The 21,970-nt window shown below is 50.4% G+C and overlaps 2 protein-coding genes across 2 annotated transcripts in view; one reads left to right on the forward strand and one right to left on the reverse strand.

The window, feature by feature from the left end:
- The window catches only part of LOC119969770 (cytochrome c1, heme protein, mitochondrial), a 43,201-nt gene extending 27,040 nt beyond the window's left edge, over window positions 1-16,161 (reverse strand). The window contains exons 1-3 of the mRNA XM_038803839.1: window positions 16,007-16,161; window positions 9,980-10,167; window positions 2,072-2,198 (exon numbers count right to left, since the gene is read on the reverse strand). Coding sequence (XP_038659767.1) covers window positions 2,072-2,198; window positions 9,980-10,167; window positions 16,007-16,087 — 396 coding nt within the window. The 5' untranslated portion in view covers window positions 16,088-16,161. The remainder of the gene's footprint in view (window positions 1-2,071; window positions 2,199-9,979; window positions 10,168-16,006) is intronic.
- A 1,692-nt stretch (window positions 16,162-17,853) lies between these two features.
- The window catches only part of LOC119969771 (CMP-N-acetylneuraminate-beta-galactosamide-alpha-2,3-sialyltransferase 2-like), a 94,895-nt gene continuing 90,778 nt past the window's right edge, over window positions 17,854-21,970 (forward strand). Inside the window, exon 1 of the mRNA XM_038803842.1 lies at window positions 17,854-17,936. The gene's annotated coding sequence lies outside the window, so the exon portion shown is untranslated. The remainder of the gene's footprint in view (window positions 17,937-21,970) is intronic.

The following is a 21,970-nucleotide window of genomic DNA, read 5'->3' on the forward strand; positions in this document are numbered from 1 at the left end:
TACAGAGGGAGGACACCATGGAAGAGTCAAGTAACGAGGCACTGTGGGTAGAACTCAGAAACAGGCAGGGGGCAGTCACTATGATGGGGGTGTACTACAGGCCTTCCAACAGCCCTCAGGAAGTTGAAGAACAGATAGTAAGCAGATTCTGGATAGATGTAGAAATAATAGGGTTGTAGAGGGAGACTTTAATTTTCCTCATATTGACTGGAATTCCTTAGGGCTAGGGGTCCGGATGGTGAGGAATTTGTTAAGTGTGTCCAAGAAGTATTTTGGAACAATATGCGGATAGTCCGACTAGAGGGAGCTATACTGGACCTAGTATTAGGGAACGAGCCCGGCCAGGTCATCAAAGTTGCAGTGGGAGAACATGTGGCAAACAGTGAGCACAATTCCGTAAACTTTCGGGTACTCATGGAAAAGGCAGAGTGTTGTCCGAGGGTTAAGGTGCTAAATTGGGGGAAGGCTAACTACAACCAGATTAGGCAGGATTTGGAGGCTGTTTGAGGGTAAATCCACATTTGTCATGTGGGAGTCTTTTAAATAGCAGTTGATAGGAGGGCAGGTCAGGCATGTGCCGGTAAAAAGGAAGGACAGGAACCATGGATAACCATCTAAATTGTGAAAATTGTCAAAAAGAAAAAAAAAGCAGACGTGAGGTACAGGCAACTAAAACAAGATGAAACACTTGAGTAATATAAGGAAAGTAGAAAAGAGCTCAAGCAGGGACTTAGGAGGGCAAAAACGGGCAGCACGGTAGCATAATGGTTAGCACTGTTGCTTCACAGCTCCAGGGTCCCAGGTTCGATTCCCGGCTTGGGTCACTGTGCGGAGTCTGAACCCAGAGCATTAGCCTCTGGATTGTTGGTCCAGTGACATGATCTCAATGCCGCTGTATTCCTGCGAGTAGCTGCAATTCCACAGATTTAGATTGTTTTTCATAGAATTTACAGTGCAGAAGGAGGCCATTCAGCCCATCGAGTCTGCACTGGCTCTTGGAAAGAGCACCCTACCCAAGCCCATACCTCCACCCTGTCCCCATAACCCAGTAACCCCACCTAACACTAAGGGCAATTTGGACCCTGAGGGCAATTTAGCCTGGCCAATTCACCTAACCTGCACATCTTTGGACTGTGGGAGGAAACCGGAGCACCCGGAGGAAACCCACGCACACACGGGGAGGACGTGCAGATTCCACACAGACAGTGACCCAAGCCGGGATTCGAACCTGGGACCCTGGAGCTGTGAAGCATTTGTGCTATCCACAATGCTACCGTGCTGCCCAATTATATTGTGTTCTGGTTTGAATTTAAATACATACAACCCAGCTATAATTTACTCCCTGCATTCAATATTCTGATAAATGGGCTCTACATCTTCCACTCAAAAACCTTGCTCTGATGGGATTCATTATTTATCTTCCCTTTCCCCACCCACTCCTGGATGCTCAGACTCAAGATATGGACCGAGTCACTCACTGGAAACTCACTTGTCACTGAAAGATCTGCAGCTTAGGAAGGGCATTCACCCTTCCACAGCAGCAACGGTAGAAAAAAATACCGAAACATAAGCAAAAGCTACGGATTGAACCAAGGTTCTTAAGGTAGATATCCAGCACATGGTTTCCAACCATTGTTCCCTGTATGTTTTCACCCCTTTAAAATACTGTGCTACACACAGAATATTGAGGTATCGGACACGCCTATCAACAGGCTGCATTCAAAAACAATTTAACAGGGAGACTGGTTCTAGCCAACTGAGACTAATGGTGTCACAGTTATCTGCTGTCCACAAAGTGAAATGTTTCTAGGCCAATATCAATCCACTTCAACAAGGGCAGGGGCCGCAATTCACAAACATGGGAAATGCCATGCTCGTCCTAGTGTTCCCAAGAACTCACTGCTGTGGCAAGGCACAGGAACTTCACCCTGCACCCAACTCATGCTGTCCCCCAGCACCGGGTGTTCAATGCTTCAAATACTGAATAGTGTTATCCCATAATGCAAAGCCAGTCATGCACACATCCCTCACCTCAATGAGGCCGAAAGTAAAATGGAGTCTGTGCTCTCACCTCCTCAGCTAGAGCCTTGGCCTCGTCCTGTGTGTGAGTTGCGTCAACCAGGTTTCGAAAGGCCACGTATTCCATGCTGTGACAGGCTGCACAGACCTGCTTGTATACCTGATAACCGCGGCGAACACTGGAAATAGAGCAAGACAGCAACTTCAAATCAATGCGCCTAACATCGCCCTCGAGGAGAAACAGAACCAGCGCTCCTCCACCACCCTCTCCTCCCAAGCAGGCTTCCTTCAAGAATTAGTGTCACTAATATACAGAACCAACATTTTAAAACCACAAAACATTGGACTATGTCAAGCAGCAATTCCCATTGCTGCAGGAAGATTGAACTGCATTTTCATCCAAAATGAATGGTGCAAAATGCTGAATAAATATCTGGAAAGTGTAGTGTGACATTCATTGAAAAGAACCATATTTCTACAAGTCCCCTTGCATACATTAGATCAGAAATGTGATTACTCTTTTCAGGTAGATTTGTGAGCTGATTTAATCCCTTCACGCATAGTTGGGACATAGCCGTCCATCATATTCTGTAAATTCTATGATAATCTATGATATCTGCACACATGAACCTTCCCAGAGCTTCGCAGGGAGATTTGGGCAGACTAATCGATCTGTAGGCTGTTGTCAGCAGTTGGTCAATGGGTCGCGCACACTCCTCTGAATCAGAAGGTTGTGAGTTAAGTCTCACTCCAGGTTTTGGTATCCGAGGGGAGTTTCCCCCCCTTTTCCACGTACATCAGGTTGGGCTCAGAGACATAGAACATAGAACAGTACAGCACAGAACAGGCCCTTCGGCCCTCAATGTTGTGCCGAGCCATGATCACCCTACTCAAACCCACGTATCCACCCTATACCCATAACCCAACGAACCCCCCCCCCCCCCCCCTTAACCTTACATTTATTAGGCCACTACGGGCAATTTAGCATGGCCAATCCACCTAACCCGCACATTTTTGGACTGTGGGAGGAAACCGGAGCACCCGGAGGAAACCCTCGCACACAGGGGGAGGACGTGCAGACTCCACACAGACAGTGACCCAGCCGGGAATCGAACCTGGGACCCTGGAGCTGTGAAGCATTTATGCTAACCACCATGCTACCCTGCTGCCCCTGGAGGTTTGATTCTGCTCTCCTGGTAGACAGGAAATTCTCCGAGAATGTGACCTTGGTGATAAAGGACTATGTGGAGCTTAATCAGAACAGGGAGGTTTCTCCCTCCACGTTTTGGGAGGCACTGAAGGTACGAGGAGGCTAGTCGGCTGCTAGCAAATCAGTTGCCTTTTTTAAATTTAGAGTACCCGGGTCCTCAGTGCCGTGAGACAGCACGGTAGCATTGTGGATAGCACAATCGCTTCACAGCTCCAGGGTCCCAGGTTCGATTCCAGCTTGGGTCACTATCTGTGTGGAGTCTGCACGTTCTCCCCGTGTCTGCGTGGGCTTCCTCCGGGCGCTCCGGTTTCCTCCCACAGTCCAAAGATGTGCAGGTTAGGTGGATTGGACATGATAAATTGCCCTTAGTGTCCAAAGTTGCCCTTAGTGTTGGGTGGGGTTACTGGGTTATGGGGATAGGGTGGAGGTGTTGACCTTGGGTAGGGTGCTCTTTCTGAGAGCCGGTGCAGACTCGATGGGCTGAATGGCCTCCTTCTGCACTGTAAATTCTATGTAAATCTATGTCAAATCTAACCACTGCGCCGCCCTTGCCCATCAGTTGTGATGGCAGTCGGCTACATGGGAGATTGCGCAGGTGAGGGAGGAGGGTTGGTGACAACACCGGAAAACAATTGATGACATTCGAGTCCTTCTATCAGGGGCTGTATAGATCTGAGCCCGGGAGAGGAGGGGCAAGGCAGGGCAGGGGTGAGAGGGAGTGCATTGGTGTTCCCGGAGGTGGAGAGAGGGAAGGGACAGGTATTGGAGGCACCATTGGGGTTGCAGGAGATAATGGAGTGTGTTGGGTTGATGCAGTCAGGGAAGGCACCGGGGCCGAATGGCTTTCTGGTACAAATGTATGCACTGTTTTCCACAGATTTGGTGCTCCATCTCCTAGGGATTGGGCCTGATCCCAAAGAAGGATAAGGACCCGGCAAAGCTTATAGGCCCATCTCCCCGCTGAATACTGATGTGAAGGTGCTGGCAGGGAGGTTGGAGGGATATGTGCCAGAGGTGGTCTCGGAGGATCAGGTGGGGGTTGTTACGGGGTGGCAGTTTTTGAGCATCATCAGGAGGTTGTTGAATCTGTTAATCACTCCATCAATGGGTAAAGCGGTAGTTGGACGTGGAGGAACCTACATTTCGACCATATAGAATGGAGGTAACTGTTTTCGTTTTGGACAGTTTGGGCCGAAGTTCACTTCATGGGTGCATTTCCCGCCCCACAGCAAGTGTGAGGACAAATACGGTGGATTTGGGCAACACGGTAGCACAAGTGGATAGCACTGTGCCTTCACAGCACCAGGGTCCCAGTTTCGATTCCCCGCTGGGTCACTGTCTGTGCGGAGTCTGCACGTTCTCCCCGTGTCTGCGTGGGTTTCCTCCGGGTGCTCCGGTTTCCTCCCACAGTCCAAAGACGTGCAGGTTAGGTGGATTGGCCATGATAAGAACATAAGAACTAGGAGCAGGAGTAGGCCATCTGGCCCCTCGAGCCTGCTCCGCCATTCAATTAGATCATGGCTGATCTTTTGTGGACTCAGCTCCACTTTCTGGCCCAAACACCATAACCCTTAATCCCTTTATTCTTCAAAAAACTATAAATTGCCCCTTAGTGACTAAAAAGGTTAGGAGGGTTTATTGGGTTACGGGGATAGGGTGGAAGTGAGGGCTTAAGTGGGTTGGAGCAGACTCGATGGGCCAAATGGCCTCCTTTTGCACTGTATGTTCTATGATTACAAATCTGTCTGTTTCAGCCTTGAACATACTAAATGACCCAGCCTCGACAGCTCTCCACAGATTCACTATTCTCAAAGATACGTCTACTCATCTCAATCGTAAATGGGTGACCCCTCACTCAGATTATGCCCTCTGGTCCTAGACTCTCCCACAAGAGAAAACAACCTCTCAGCATCTACCCAGTCCCGAGAATTCTATGTGTCTCAATAAGGCCACCTCCATTCTTCTTTGCTTTGCGCAATTCGAGAAGACACAGCTGGAGTGAGGCACATCCAGAGTGGGAATTGCAACTTGGTAATTTGGTGCAGTGAGGTAATCAGGAAAGGGAGAGAACCAGAGAGCATCTGAGACCCTGGGTGAGTTCTCCCAGTGAGCCAGAGAAGACACAGCCAGAGTGAGGCACAACCAAGAGTGAGTTTGGGAATTCGAAGCTGGGTGGGGAGGAGGTGCTTTTTAACCCTGGTAAGTGACTGGGAAATAGTTTTTCTTTTCATTGTCTAATTTGTTTCTTTTGAAATTGTAGTTGTATAAGTTTACCTACAGTTTAAGACATGGCAGGAGATCCCAGACCCCTGTCATGCTCCTTGTGTGATGTGGGAGCTCAGGGACATGTCCACTGTCCCAGGCTCTTTCACGTGCAAGAAGCGTGTTCAGTTGCAGCTCCTGTTAGACCGCTGGAGCTGCGGATGGACTCACTTTGGAGCATCCGCGATGCTGAGGAGGTCGTGGATAGCACATTTAGCGAGTTGGTCACACTGCAGGTGAAGGTTACTGAGGGAGATAGAAAATGGGTGACCAAAAGACAGAGCAAGAGTAGGAAGGCAGTGCAGGTGTCCCCTGCGGTCATCTCCCTGTAAAACAGATATAGGTAAAAAACAGGATGAGGTCCTACAAGCTGAATTCAGCGAGTTAGGAGTTAAACTAAAAAGTAGGACCTCAAAGGTAGTAATCTCAGGATTGCTACCAGTGCCATGAGCTAGTCAGAGTAGGAATGTCAGGATAGATAGGATGAATGCGTGGCTCGAGAGATGGTGCAAGAGGGAGGGATTCAAATTCCTGGGGCATTGGGACCGGTTCTGGGGGAGGTGGGACCAGTACAAACCGGACGGTCTGCACCTGGGCAGGACTGGAACCGATGTCCTGTGTTTGTTAGAGCTGTTGGGGAGGGTTTAAACTAATGTGGCAGGGGGATGGGAACCGATGCAGGAAGTTGGAAGGTAGTAAAACAGGGACAGAAGCAAAAGGAAGTTAGGGGGAAAGTGCAAGACAGAGAAGACATAGTCAAAAATCAAAAAGGGCGACAGTACAAGGTACAGTGACTGAGGGGAGCTCAGTGATTCGGCCCAGTAATACTAAAAGGAGTAAAACTGGATATGTTAAGATTCAAAACAGAGGTAAAAAAACCAACATAAGTGTACTTTACCTGAATGCTCGTAGTATTCGGAATAAAGTAAATGAGTTGATGGCACAAATCATCGTAAATGACTATGATTTAGTGGCCATTACTGAACCATGGTTAAAGGATGGTCACGACTGGGAGTTAAATATCCGAGGGTATCAAACTATTCGGAAGGACAGAGTGGATGGTAAGGGAGGTGGTGTTGCTCTGTTATTTAAGGATGACATCCGGGCAATAGTAAGGGATGACATCGGTGCTATGGAGGATAAGGTTGAATCCATTTGGGTGGAAATCAGGAATAGTAAGGCGAAAAAGTCACCGATAGGAGTAGTCTATCGGCCACCAAATAGTAACGTTATGGTGGGGCAGGCAATAAACAAAGAAATAACTGATGCACGTAGAAATGGTACAGCAGTTATCATGGGGGATTTTAATCTACATGTCGATTGGTTTAACCAGGTCGGTCAAGGCAACCTTGAGGAGGAGTTTATAGAATGTATCCGCGATAGTTTCCTAGAACAGTATGTAATGGAACCTACGAGGGAACAAGCGGTCCTAGATCTTGTCCTGTGTAATGAGACAGGATTGATTCATGATCTCATAGTTAGGGATCCTCTCGGAAGGAGCGATCACAATATGGTGGAATTTAAAATACAGATGGAGGGTGAGAAAGTAAAATCAAATACTAGTGATTTGTGTTTAAATAAAGGAGATTACAAGGGGATGAGGGAAGAACTAGCTAAGGTAGACTGGGAGCAAAGACTTTATGGTGGAACAGTTGAGGAACAGTGGAGAACCTTCCAAGCGATTTTTCACAGTGCTCAGCAAAGGTTTATACCAACAAAAAGGAAGGACGGAAGAAAGAGGGAAAATCGACCGTGGATATCTAAGCAAATAAGGGAGAGTATCAAATTGAAGGAAAAAGCATATAAAGTGGCAAAGATTGCTGGGAGATTAGAGGACTGGGAAATCTTTAGGAGGCAACAGAAAGCTACTAAAAAAGCTATAAAGAAGAGTAAGATAGAGTATGAGAGTAAACTTGCTCAGAATATAAAAACAGACAGTAAAAGTTTTTACAAATATATAAAACAAAAAAGAGTGGCTAAGGTAAATATTGGTCCTTTAGAGGATGAGAAGGGAGTTTTAATAATGGGAAATGAGGAAATGGCTGAGGAACTGAACAGGTTTTTTGGGTCGGTCTTCACAGTGGAAGGCACAAATAACATGCCAGCGACTGATAGAAATGAGGCTATGACAGGTGAGGACCTTGAGAGGATTGTTATCACTAAGGAGGTAGTGATGGGCAAGCTAATGGGGCTAACGGTAGACAAGTCTCCTGGCCCTGATGGAATGCATCCCAGAGTGCTAAAAGAGATGGCTAGGGAAATTGCAGATGCACTACTGATAATTTACCGAAATTCACTAGACTCTGGGGTGGTCCCGGTGGATTGGAAATTAGCAAACGTGACACCACAGTTTAAAAAAGGAGGTAGGCAGAAAGCAGGAAATTATAGGCCAGTAAGCTTAACTTCGGTAGTAGGGAAGATGCTGGAATCTATCATCAAGGAAGAAATAGCGAGGCATCTGGATAGAAATTGTCCCATTGGGCAGACGCAGCATGGGTTCATAAAGGGCAGGTCATGCCTAACTAATTTAGTGGAATTTTTTGAGGACATTACCAGTGCAGTAGATAACGGGGAGCCAATGGATGTGGTATATCTGGATTTCCAGAAAGCCTTTGACAAGGTGCCACACAAAAGGTTGCTGCATAAGATAAAGATGCATGGCATTAAGGGTAAAGTAGTAGCATGGATCGAGGATTGGTTAATTAATAGAAAGCAAAGAGTGGGCATTAATGGGTGATTCTCTGGTTGGCAATCAGTAGCTAATGGTGTCCCTCAGGGATCCGTGTTGGGCCCACAACTGTTCACAATTTACATAGATGATTTGGAGTTGGGGACCAAGGGCAATGTGTCCAAGTTTGCAGATGACACTAAGATGAGTGGTAAAACGAAAAGTGCAGAGGACACTGGAAGTCTGCAGAGGGTTTTGGATAGGTTAAGTGAATGGGCTAGGGTCTGGCAGATGGAATACAATGTTGACAAATGTGAGGTTATCCATTTTGGTAGGAATAACAGCAAACGGGATTATTATTTAAACAATAAAATATTAAAGCATGCCGCTGTGCAGAGAGACTTGGGTGTGCTAGTGCATGAGTCACAGAAGGTTGGTTTACAAGTGCAACAGGTGATTAAGAAGGCGAATGGAATTTTGTCCTTCATTGCTGGAGGGATGGAGTTTAAGACTTGGGAGGTTATGTTGCAATTGTATAAGGTGTTAGTGAGGCCACACCTGGAGTATTGTGTTCAGTTTTGGGCTCCTTACTTGAGAAAGGACGTACTGGCACTGGAGGGTGTGCAGAGGAGATTCACTAGGTTAATCCCAGAGCTGAAGGGGTTGGATTATGAGGCAGGTTGTTTCCACTGGCGGGTGAAAGCAGAACTAGGGGACATAGCCTCAAAATAAGGGGAAGTAGATTTAGGACTGAGATTAGGAGGAACTTCTTCACCCAAAGGGTTGTGAATCTATGGAATTCCTTGCCCAGTGAAGCAGTTGAGGCTCCTTCATTACATGTTTTTAAGGTAAAGATAGATAGTTTTTTGAAGAATAAAGGGATTAAGGGTTATGGTGTTCGGGCCGGAAAGTGGAGCCGAGTCCACAAAAGATCAGCCATGATCTCATTGAATGGCGGAGCAGGCTCAAGGGGCCAGATGGCCTACTCCTGCTCCTAGTTCTTATGTTCCCCTCCGAGCCCCTCACCGTCCTGACTTGGAAATATATCGCCGTTCCTTCACTGTCGCTGAGTCAAAACCCTGGAACTCCCTCCCTAACAGCAGAGTGGATGTACCTACACCACGTGGACTGCAGGAATACAGCTCATCATCACAGTTTCTTTTATTGTATATTTCTGTTAATTTAGAGTACCCAATTATTTTTCTTTTCCAATTAAGGGGCAATTTAGCGTGACCAATCCACCTGCCCTGCACATCTTTGGGTTGTGGGGCTGAGACCCACGCAGGGAAAATGTGCAAACTCCACACGGAAGTGACCTGGGGCTGGGATCGACCCGGGTCCTCGGCGCCATGAGGCAGCAGTGCTAACCACTATGCCACCGTTCCGCCCCGACACCATCACCATCTCAAAGGCAGTTAAGAACGGCAGATAAATACTGGCCTAGTCAGCCACGCCCAAATCCCATGAAAAATCCCAGTCCCTCAAGATTTCAAAAATATTCTGCTTTTCTATTTATCATGTCAAACTGGGTAAGAATTTTTTGTATATTTTCTATTCCAGCTGCCATGCTCTTACCCACTTATTCAACTTGGCCACATTCTTTTGTATCATTTTCTCACAGCTTTCGAACTTGGCATCATTAGCAAACTTCAATACATTAACAGTACAGATGAGAGATGGAACCCAAGCACTTACTGTTCTGTTCACTCTCAAACGGACCCGTGATCTCACCAACCAAGGATGTCTCCGTCCATTTGATTAATTACCACCAAACCCAATACTTGCCCAATTGAACAGCATCTGGGTTGTAGTTCTCTCACCTGGCATAATCGAGTGCAGATAAGTACCCCCCGTGATTCCAGGGGTAGCTGGGCGAATGGAGTTCCAGATCCGCGTACACAGAGTGATGCAGTGTCAAGGCAAGCGCACTGCCCCCCGCAGCAAGGACACCTAGTGTAGATAACGCTATCTTCTTCCCACGGGACAGGTTAGCAAAGGACATCCTGGCCTGCAAGACACAGAAAAATCAAAATTTAGTCCCACCAGTGAGCAGAAAGATGATCAGAATCCTTTTCTTTAGAACATAGAACAGTACAGCACAGAACAGGCCCTTCGGCCCTCGATGTTGTGCCGAACAATGATCACCCTACTCAAACCCACGTATCCACCCCATACCCGTAACCCAACAACCCCCCCCTTAACCTTACTTTTTAGGACACTACGGGCAATTTAGCATGGCCAATCCACCTAACCCGCACATCTTTGGACTGTGGGAGGAAACCGGAGCACCCGGACGAAACCCACGCACACACGGGGAGGATGTGCAGACTCCGCACAGACAGTGACCCAGCCGGGAATCGAACCTGGGACCCTGGAGCTGTGAAGCATTTATGCTAACCACCATGCTACCGTGCTGCCCATGTCTTTCTGACATGACTGCTTCATAAACATTAAAAGGAAGACGCAGAGAAATGTCAAAGTTTTTCCTTCCTGATTCACACTCGTGGTGGCTCTGGCGTATTGCTGCTCCAGTATCTCCCCCCCCCCCCCAAGAATTCAACTCAAGGAACACTTCATCTTTGAGTCTCGCTGCATGGGCTATCATAGTTGTATGTAATGCTGTATATTCGGACAGGAGGTGGCCAGTCAACTCTTCGGGCCTGTACCACAGCTGATCTGTGTTTTAGCTCCATTTTACCCACTGTTGTTCTACCTACTTTACCCAACAAAACCTGTCCTGAAAGCTCCAATTCACCCCAGTATTGGGGGAGGGTGGAGCAAGAAAAGTGTTCCGCATATCCAGCCCTTCCTAATATCACCCGAGCAGCTGGATTTTAAGGTAGGTTCTGACCCCTTATTATAATAATTATTATTGTCACAAGTTGGCTTACGTTAACACTGCAATGAAGTTACTGTGAAAAGCCCCTAGTCACCACACTCCGGCGCCTGTTCGGGTCACAGAGGGAGAATTCAGAATGTTCAATTCACCCAACAGCACTTCTTTCAGGACTCGTGGGAGGAAACCGGAGCACCCGGAGGAAACTCACGCAGACACGGGGAGAACGTGCAGACTCCGCAGATGGGAATCTAACCTGGGATGCTGGCGCTGTGAAGCAACAGTGCTAACCACTGTACTACCCTGCCGCCCCAAAATAATGGAGCACCAATTTGCTAGGCCTAACCTTTGGTTTAATAACCTGGAGTATGTCAGAGGAAAGCATGATTGTTCTGGACTTATAAAATCCTAAAAGGCTTCAGATCTGAAACTCAAAGGCTCAACGAGAAGGGTGCGCCATCTGTGACTAAGTATGGTCTCAAAGTGAAGCAAAAGATATACGATGCTGCGAATATTCGTGGTGGACCAGAAGATGGAAGAATTTAGAAACCAGCAAATGTGAGATTATCCATTTTGGTAGGAATAACAGCAAACGGGATTATTATTTAAACAATAAAATATTAAAGCATGCCTCTGTTCAGAGAGACTTGGGTGTGCTAGTGCATGAGTCACAGAAGGTTGGTTTACAAGTGCAACAGGTGATTAAGAAGGCAAATGGAATTTTGTCCTTCATTGCTAGAGGGATGGAGTTTAAGACTAGGGAGGTTATGTTGCAATTGTATAAGGTGTTAGTGCGGCCACACCTGGAGTATTGTGTTCAGTTTTGGTCTCCTTACTTGAGAAAGGCCGTACTGGCACTGGAGGGTGTGCAGAGGAGATTCACTAGGTTAATCCCAGAGCTGAAGGGGTTGGATTACGAGGAGAGGTTGAGTAGACTGGGACTGTACTCGTTGGAATTTAGAAGGATGAGGGGGGATCTTATAGAAACATTTAAAATTATGAAGGGAATACATAGGATAGATGCGGGCAGGTTGTTTCCACTGGTGGGTGACAGCAGGACTAGGGGACATAGCCTCAAAATAAGGGGAAGTAGATTTAGGACTGAGTTTAGGAGGAACTTCTTCACCCAAAGGGTTGTGAATCTATGGAATTCCTTGCCCAGTGAAGCAGTTGAGGCTCCTTCATTACATGTTTTTAAGGTAAAGATAGATAGTTTTTTGAAGAATAAAGGGATTAAGGGTTATGGTGTTCGGGCCGGAAAGTGGAGCCGAGTCCACAAAAGATCAGCCATGATCTCACTGAATGGCGGAGCAGGCTCGAGGGGCCAGATGGCCTACTCCTGCTCCTAGTTCTTATGTTCTTATGAATGACCAAAAAAATAACAAGAGGGAACAATTTGAGCAGCAATATAAAGAGTGAAGGCTTCTACACGTATATAAAATGGAAAAAAATAGCGAGAGTGAGGGTGGATCTGTTAAGAGAGTGAGAATGAGAACAAGGGGATGGCAAGGGTTTGAACAAGTATTCAGTATTTGTTTTCACTGTTGAAGAGACAAAAAGCTTCCCAAGAATAGGAGAAAGTCAGGGGGCAAAAGGGCGACAGAAACTTAAAGAACAATCACAATTGAAGTACCAGGAAAACGAATGGGACTAAAGGCTGGCAGGTCCCCTGGACCAGATGGCCGGCACCATAGGGTCTTAAAGGAAGTGGCTACAGAGATAGTGGGTGCCCTGATTATAATCCTCCAAAATTTCCTCAATTGAGGAAAGGTCCCAGCAGATTGGAAAACCACAAATATAACATCAATTTTCAATAAAGGAGGGAGACTGATACTGGATGTCAGGTGATGTAACATTTGTCATTGGGAAAATGACAGAATGCATTATTAAAGACAATCAGACAGAATCAACATCATTTTATGAAATATAAGATTTCTTTGAGGATGTAACAAGGTGGATAATGGCAAATTGGTAGACAGTGGTTTGGAGTTTTTAAAAGGCATTTGATGAGGTGTTATACAAAGATTACTGCACAACTAAGAACTGCTGGTGTTGGGGATGATGTATCTGAATTAGCATGGAGAGTGGATCAGCAAACTTACAGAAAACAAAGTTGTGCTAAATGGATCACTTTTCAGGTTAGCAAATTGCAACAAATGGAGTGCTACAGGAATCAGTACTGTGGCCTCAACTATGATTGTCTATACATGAATGACTTGGATGGAGGAATGAACTGTATTGGAATCAAGTTTGCTGATGACACAAAGATGGAGAGGAAAGTCAGAGAACACAATCTGTAAAGAGATACAGGTCAGAGAGCAAATGTTTGGTAGGAGTATATTGTGGGAAAATTTGACGTTGTCCAGTTTGGCAGGAGATGGGCAGCATCGTGGTTAGCACTGTTGCTTCACAGTTCCAGGGACCCAGGTTTGACTCCCAGCTTGGGTCACTGTCTGTGTAGAGTCGGCACATTCTTCCCGTGTGCGCGTGGGTTTCCTCCGGGTGCCTCCGGTTCCCCCCACAAGACCTGAAAGATGTGCTTCTCAGGTGAATTGGACATTTTGAATTTTCCCTTTCGGTACCCGAAAAGGTGCCGGAATGTGGTGACTAGAGGATTTTCACAGTAACTTCATTGTAGTGTGCCTATTTGTGACACTAATAAAAGATTAAGGAAGACTAGAAAAGCAGATGATCTGAATGGAAAGAGTCTGCAAAACAGAATGGTGCAGTACAGAGGGCCCTTGTAAATAAATCAAGGGTCCCTGGGGGTGTGTGTGTGTGAGAGAGAGAGGGGGGGTCCGGGGGGGGGGTTGTGTGGGTCCCAGAGGGCGGGGGGTGTAGAGGGACCCGGAGAGGGGGGTTAGAACATAGAACATTACAGCGCAGTACAGGCCCTTCAGCCCTCGATGTTGCACCGAACCATGAAACCATCTGAAGCCTATCTGACCTACACTATTCCATTTTCATCCATATGTCTATCCAGTGACCACTTAAATGCCCGTAAATTTGGCGAGTCTACTACTGTTGCAGGCAGGGCGTTCCACACCCCTACTACTCAGAGTAAAGAAACTGCCTCTGACATCTGTCCTATATCTACCACCCCTTAATTTAAAGCTATGTCCCCTCGTGTTGGTCATCACCATCTGAGGAAAAAGACGCTCACTGTCCACCCTAACTAACCCTCTGACTATCTTATATGTCTCTATTAAGTCACCTCTCAGCCTTCTCCTCTCTAACGAAAACAACCTCAAGTCCCTGAGTCTTTCCTCGTAAGACCTTCCCTCCATACCAGGCAACATCCTAGTAAATCTCCTCTCAACCCTTTCCAAAGCTTCCACATCCTTCCTATAATGTGGTGACCAGAACTGCACGCAGTACTCCAGGAGCAGCCACACCAGAGTTATGTACAGCTGCAGCATGACCTTGTGGCTCCGAAACTCAATCCCCCTACTGATAAAGGCCAGCACACCATATGCCTTCTTAACAGCCCTATTAACCTGGGTGGCAACTTTCATGATTTATGTACCTGGATGCCGAGATCTCTCTGTTCATCTACACTACCAAGAATCTTGCCAATAGCCCAGTACTCTGCATTCATGTTACTCCTTCCAAAGTGAACCACCTCACACTTTTCCGCATTAAGCTCCATCTGCCACCTCACAGCCCAGCTCTGCAGCTTATCTATGTCCCTCTGTAACCTATAACATCCTTCAGCACTATCCACAATTCCACCGACCTTCATGTCATCTGTAAATTTACTAACCCATCCTTCTACACCCACTTCCAGGTCATTTATAAAAATGACAAACAGCAGTGGCCCCAAAACAGATCCTTGCGGTACCCCACTAGTAACTGAACTCCAGGATGAACATTTGCCATCAACCGCCACTCTCCATCTTCTTTCAGCTAGCCAATTACTGATCCAAACCACTAAATCACCTTCAATCCCATACTTCCTTATTTTCTGCAATAGCCTACCGTGGGGAACCTTATCAAATGCCTTACTGAAATCCATATACACCACATCAACAGCTTTACCCTCATCCACCTGTTTGGTCACCTTCTCAAAAAACTCAATAAGGTTTGTGAGGCATGACCTACCCTTCACAAAACCGTGTTGACTATCGCTAATCAACTTGTTCTTTTCAAGATGATTATAAACCCTATCTCTTATAAGAGGGTTAGAGGGTCCCAGAGGAGGTAGGGTTAGAGGGTCCCAGAGGAGGGGGGGTGAGGGGGTCCAGGGGGGGGGGGGGTCAGAGGGTGAGAGGGTCGGGGAGGGGGGGGTCTGAGGGTGTCTGGTGGTGAGGGGGTCCAGGGGTGAGTGTCCGGGGATGAGGGGGTCCGGGGGGGGGGGGGGGGGGGGGGTGAGGGGGTCCGGGGGGGTGAGGGGGTCGGGGGGGGGGGGGTGAGGGGGTCGGGGGGGGGGGGGTGAGGGGGTCGGGGGGGGGGGGCGAGGGGGGTCGGGGGGGGGGGGGTGAGGGGGGGGGGTGAGGGGGTCGGGGGGGGGGGGTGGAGAGAGTCCGGGTGAGGGGGGGGGTGAGGGGGGGGGTGAGGGGGTCCGGGGGGGGGGGGGTGGAGAGAGTCCGGGTGAGGGGGGGGGTGAGGGGGGGGGTGAGGGGGGGGGGGGGGGGGGGGAGGGGGGGGGGGGGGGAGGGGGGTGAGGGGGGGGGGTGGGGGGGGGGGTGTGGGGGGGGGGGGGGGGGGGGTGGGGGGTGAGGGGGTCCGGGGGGGGGGGGGTGGAGAGAGTCCGGGGGGGGGGGGAAGAAGAGAGTCCGGGGGTCCCGGGGAGGGGGGTCGGGGGTGAGAGGGTCCGACGGGGGGGGAGGGTGTTCGGGCCGCGATTCCGGGGCTCCGCCCGCCTTCCGCAGCCGCTCCGCCACTGGGCCCCGGGGTGACCTTGAGGGGAGGGAGGCTCTGGCAGTGATTTCCTGGCCTCGCTGTGGGTCTGCAGCCCGGGCCCGGCCGGGACTCAGCTGCCAGCGCCGCCCAGCCGCTCCGCCGCCCTCACCTTGCACAAGTGGAAGGTTTTCTGCCGCGTGTGGAGGAGGCGTCCGCTCCCCGCCGCCGCTGCCGCCCGCAACGCCGCCATCTTGAGGAACTCGCCCTCACTCCCACTGTGCACCGCGCCGCCATCCTGACTGCCCGCCCTCACTCCCACTGTGCACCGCGCCGCCATCCTGACTGCCCGCCCTCACTCCCACTGTGCACCGCGCCGCCATCCTGACTGCCCGCCCTTACTCCCACTGTGCACCGCGCCGCCATCCTGACTGCCCGCCCTCACTCCCACTGTGCACCGCGCCGCCATCCTGACTGCCCGCCCTCACTCCCACTGTGCACCGCGCCGCCATCCTGACTGCCCGCCCTCACTCCCACTGTGCACGGCGCTGCCATCCTGACCCTCTGACAGTGCGGCACTCCCTCAGTACTGACCCTCTGACAGTGCAGCACTCCCTCAGTACTGACCCTCTGACAGTGCGGCACTCCCTCAGTACTGACCCTCTGACAGTGCGGCACTCCCTCAGTACTGACCCTCTGACAGTGCGGCTCTCCCTCAGTACTGACCCTCTGACAGTGCAGCACTCCCTCAGTACTGACCCTCTGACAGTGCGGCACTCCCTCAGTACTGACCCTCTGACAGTGCGGCTCTCCCTCAGTACTGACCCCCTGACAGTGCGGCACTCCCTCAGTACTGACCCTCTGACAGTGCGGCACTCCCTCAGTACTGACCCTCTGACAGTGCAGCACTCCCTCAGTACTGACCCTCTGACAGTGCAGCACTCCCTCAGTACTGACCCTCTGACAGTGCGGCACTCCCTCAGTACTGACCCTCTGACAGTGCGGCACTCCCTCAGTACTGACCCTCTGACAGTGCGGCACTCCCTCAGTACTGACCCTCTGACAGTGCAGCACTCCCTCAGTACTGACCCTCTGACAGTGCGGCACTCCCTCAGTACTGACCCTCTGACAGTGCAGCACTCCCTCAGTACTGACCCTCTGACAGTGCGGCACTCCCTCAGTACTGACCCTCTGGCAGTGCAGCACTCCCTCAGTACTGACCCTCTGACAGTGCGGCTCTCCCTCAGTACTGACCCTCTGACAGTGCGGCACTCCCTCAGTACTGACCCTCTGACAGTGCAGCACTCCCTCAGTACTGACCCTCTGACAGTGCGGCACTCACGATTTTGAAACTCAGCTGGGAATGTCTGCACTGCCTCACCTTGAGGCCTGTGCTCAGCAGCACTCCCCTCCTGTTCCCCCTCTCTCTCCCGGCTCCTTCAGGATAAACAACAGGCCACGCAGCATGACCCTCACCGTATGGAGGCGCGAGCTCCCGCCAGGGACAGCGCTCTCTCTATTGCAGCAACCTCCTTGTCCACCTCCATCCCTCCATAAACTCACCCACAACTCCTGGAATTGGGCCTTGGCAACCTGAACCTCACAGGTTAACAGGGCCGGGCTCCCCCTTGACAAGGAGCCGAGATCTTCTGCCAGAACGGCTCCTTCACTGGCAGCCGTTATCCGTCGCTGCCCATCGCACTGTCAGGGCGAGAGCTGCTCATTAACAACTGTGTCACTAAAGGCCGGGCCTCACCCCAAACTCCTTCCAGCCACCACAATAAAGCGAGGATTTGAACATTCTAACCCGGCTCCATCCTGTACAAACAGGGACCAACAATTCTCAGGACATGGGGGCTGGTTTAGCACACTGGGCTAAATCGATGGCTTTTAAATAAGACCCAGGCAGGCCAGCAGCACGGTTCAATTCCCATACCAGCCTCCCCGAACAGGCGCTGGAATGTGGCGACTAGGGGCTTTTCACAGTAACTTCATTGAAGCCTACTCGTGACAATAAGCAATTTTCATTTTTCATTTCATTGATGTAAACCAAGAAAAGACAAAAAAATCAATGTGCACATGGATGAAAAACGGAATAAAAGGTAAGCAGAGGCAGAGTTCAGGAAAACAATGTAATTCCCGCGCTCATATCACTTGACCCCCGTGGACATGCAGTTTAAGAAAGGCTTTGACAAGGTCACTCACTCCTGAAGATGATGAGCTTTGGAATGAGGAGGGGACAGTAAACCTGATTAAAAATGGCTTAGAAGAGATAAAACAGTGGGCAGCACGGTGGCACAGTGGTTAGCACTGCTGCCTCACGGCACTGAGCTCCCAGGTTTGATCCCGGCCCGGGATCAAAATTAATATGCACATTCTTTCTGTGTTTGCGTGGGTCTCACACAAAGACACGCAGGCTAGGTGGATTGGCCACGCTAAATTGCCCCTTAATTGGATAAAAAATAATTGGGTACTCTAAATTTAAAAATGAAAAAAAACAGACCTTAGCAGAGTATGAACTTCCCCTGTTTCTGTAGCTCTTGGGGCTAAAGGGATCAAGGGAAAGGCGGGATTGAACCTGATGATCAGCCATGATCATAATGAATGGCGGAGGAGACTCGAAGGGCTGAATGGCCTGCTTCTATGTTAACAGGGCGGGCTCCCCCTTGACAAGGGGACCCTGTCTAGTATTAAGGCTTAAGTGAAGGTCAGGGTGGGAGAACCTTTTGGGGAGGGGAGTAGAGTAACTGTATGCTTCAGTGACCTTGTGGTCACTCTGCTCGGACCCAACATTGGCGATGAGCATCAAGTGGAGCTGCCGACAGCGCCAATTTCTAAGAACTTGGAGCAGTTTTCAATGGCTCTGGAGGCCACTTCTCAGCCATCAGACATGCCACATATTGGGAAACTGGAACCGTTCGAAGCAGGCACAGGAGATTGGGGCCAATATGTGGAGCGTATGCAATAGTTTTTAAAACAAGTCCCATAATTGGAGACGAACAGCAGACAGCCTACGGACGGCTTGTAGAGGCGCCATATACAGCATTATCAAAAGCCCCACCTACCGCAATGTCCCAGATACAAGGGACTGGATTTGCTGATTTGGAGACTATGTCCCCACGCCGGCGTGGGAACGGTGGCTGGAAAACTGGCGGAAAACGGCCACCAATTCCCCGTTTTGCTGCGGATTAGCAGGGAAGCAGCGTGGAGCACCCGGCTCTAGCCGCCGATACGCCCCAGAGAATTGACGGGTCCGTGGCCGCACATGTGCACGGCGGTGGCCTCCAGCGGCCACACGCGCTTCATGGCAGTTCCCGCTCGCGGACCCAGTCCGCGAGATAGTCCCACCCTTCGACCGGTTTGCGCGTGCCGGACTGCTTTACCACAGTGCCCCCAACCCCGAATAATGTCCTCCCTAACCACGGATTGGCCGTCTCCCGACTGTGGTGCCGCAGGACTGAGTCCGGAGCCACCACGCTCAGTTCCCGACGGGTGAGACCATGAGACACCCACGCCGTCGGGAACCCGGCCGGTCGGGGACGGAGTATCGGGGGGTGGGCCTCAGGCAATGGCCTGATACGTGGCGCGGCGTACTCTGCGAGTACACCATTTTGGAGGGGACGGAGCCGTGCCACCCCACCCGGATGGAATTGGATACTGGGGCCGCAGTCTCTGTGGTCAGCCGCTGCACCTTTGACCTGGTCAGCTCGGGAATCCAGACACTGGCCTTGTGGGATACTGACGCCTGGTTGGCCACGTACACGGGGGGGGGGGGGGGCATTGGCCATTACAGGTACCTCAGTGGTACCAGCTGAATATGGGCAATAGTCAGCCAGTCTGGCCCTGGTGGTGGTACGCAGTGGAGGACCCAACTTGCTGGGGCGTTATTGGTTGAAGAATCTCCGCCTCGAGTGGCAGCAGGTTTGTTGCATGTGCCCGGACAGACTAGAAGACGTATTGGCAAAATTCCCGGAGGTTTCCCGGGATGGGTTGGGCACCTTCAAAGGAGCCATAGCCAAGATCCCTGTCGGCCCATCGGCACAGCCACACTACTTCCGCACCCAGCCGGTTCTGTAGACCTTGCAGCCAAAGGTGGACGTGGAGCCTGACCACTTGGAAAGACTGGATATTATCCACCCCATACAATTTACAGAATAGGCAGCTCCGGTCGTACCCGTTTTGAAGCCCGATGGCTCAGTTCCTCTTTGCAGGGGTTATAAACTGACAGTCAACAGGGTATCTCGTTTGGACCATTACCCTGTCCCACGCATCGAGGACGTCTACGCAAAGCTCAGCAGCAGCTGCATATTCACGAAGCTGGAGATGAGCCACGAGGACCTCCAGTTGGTTTTGTCCCGAGGTTGAGGCAGTTTGTTATGGTGAACACACACCGTGGGCTGTACCAATACGTTTACCCTTCAGGGTTTCATTGCCTTGTGCCAGCTTTAAGCGGGTCATGAACCATATACTGGGGGGCCTACCACACGTCGCAGTCTCCCTGGACGATGTGTTGATCACCGGAGCCTCTGACCAAGAACATTTACAGAATGTGGCCGAGGTTCTCTAGCGTTTCATGGCTGCCGGGGTTTGGCTGCTTTGTGAACCGCCACGGCCTCCACCCAGCTAAGGACGAGGCACGAGCGATCCAGCAGGCCCCATCCCGGAAGGACCAATGGAGCTCCGTTCATTTTTGGGGCTCATTAATTATTATGGGAAGTTGATTCCAAATCTAGCGACCCTGCTGGACCCCCTGAATTGATTGTTGAAGAAAGCCAGCCTTGGGAAAGGGCTCAGCCACAACGTCCGGCCTTTTCCGAAGTAAAGAAGCAGCTGTCGTCTTCAAGCCGCTGCTACTCATGTCTAATGGCTCGCCTTGCGGAGTTAGGGCCGTTTGGGCCCGGCATGGATGACCGGACAGAACAACCCATAGCGTACAACTCTCGAGGTTCACTGTGGCTGAGCGGAATTATACCCAAATTGACAAGTGGGGGGGGGGGGGTGTTTGCGGTCAAGAAGTTCCATCCAGTACGGTTATGGCCACGCGTTCATCATACTCCCGGAACACAAGCCCTTGCTTGGACTGTTTAAAGAAGACAGGGAAATCCTTCCCTTTGCTTCCATGTGGTTTCAACATTGGGCACTGTTACTAGCGGCCGGTGAGTACGTATTGGAGCACTGCCTGACCCAGACCGACCCACAGTTGTCTCATGTCTGACATATCATTTTGTGTGGGGCTCAACACCGCACCTTGCCGGATGACCTGAGGGCTTTTACTAAAATTACAGAGCTCACCATGGAGGATGGCGTTATCCTTTCAAAAACGTGCATCATGATCCTGGAAAAAGGACATGGTTCGCTTTACAGGACCTCCACAATGGACACCCGGGGGTGTTGAAGATGAAGGTGTTGGTGGCCCGGGATTGACACCAACATAGAAAGGTTAGCCCAGCAGTGTGCCCCGTGTCAGGAACACCAGAGACTTTCTCTGGCAGCGCCCCTCCACCCTTGGGAATGGCCAGGTCAGCGCTGGTAGCACGGTAGCATGGTGGTTAGCATAAATGCTTCACAGCTCCAGGGTCCCAGGTTCGATTCCCGGCTGGGTCACTGTCTGTGTGGAGTCTGCACGTCCTCCCCGTGTGTGCGTGGGTTTCCCCCGGGTGCTCCGGTTTCCTCCCACAGTCCAAAGATGTGCGGTTTAGGTGAATTGGCCATGCTAAATTGCCCGTAGTGTCCTAATAAAAGTAAGGTTAAGGGGGGGGTTGTTGGGTTACGGGTATGGGGTGGATACGTGGGTTTGAGTAGGGTGATCATGGCTCGGCACAACATTGAGGGCCGAAGGGCCTGTTCTGTGCTGTACTGTTCTATGTTCTATGGTCCCACTTTCACGTTGACGTTGCTGGGCCGTTCCAGGGGTCAATCTTCCCGGTAATAGTTGACTCTCACTCCAAATGGATGGAGATACACCAGCTGCAGCCACGGCCACGAAGGCCTCAGTCGAGCGGCTTCACCAAACATTTAGCCGGCACGGCATCCCTGAGCTGCTCAATTCCAACAACGGAACAACATTTACCAGCACTGAATTTGGCTCTTTTATGTAGCCCAACTCACCGTTACGTACCACTGGCCTCCAACAGTT

The sequence above is a fragment of the Scyliorhinus canicula genome, chromosome 7, assembly GCF_902713615.1.
Source record: "Scyliorhinus canicula chromosome 7, sScyCan1.1, whole genome shotgun sequence".
In the NCBI taxonomy this organism is placed as follows: domain Eukaryota; kingdom Metazoa; phylum Chordata; class Chondrichthyes; order Carcharhiniformes; family Scyliorhinidae; genus Scyliorhinus; species Scyliorhinus canicula.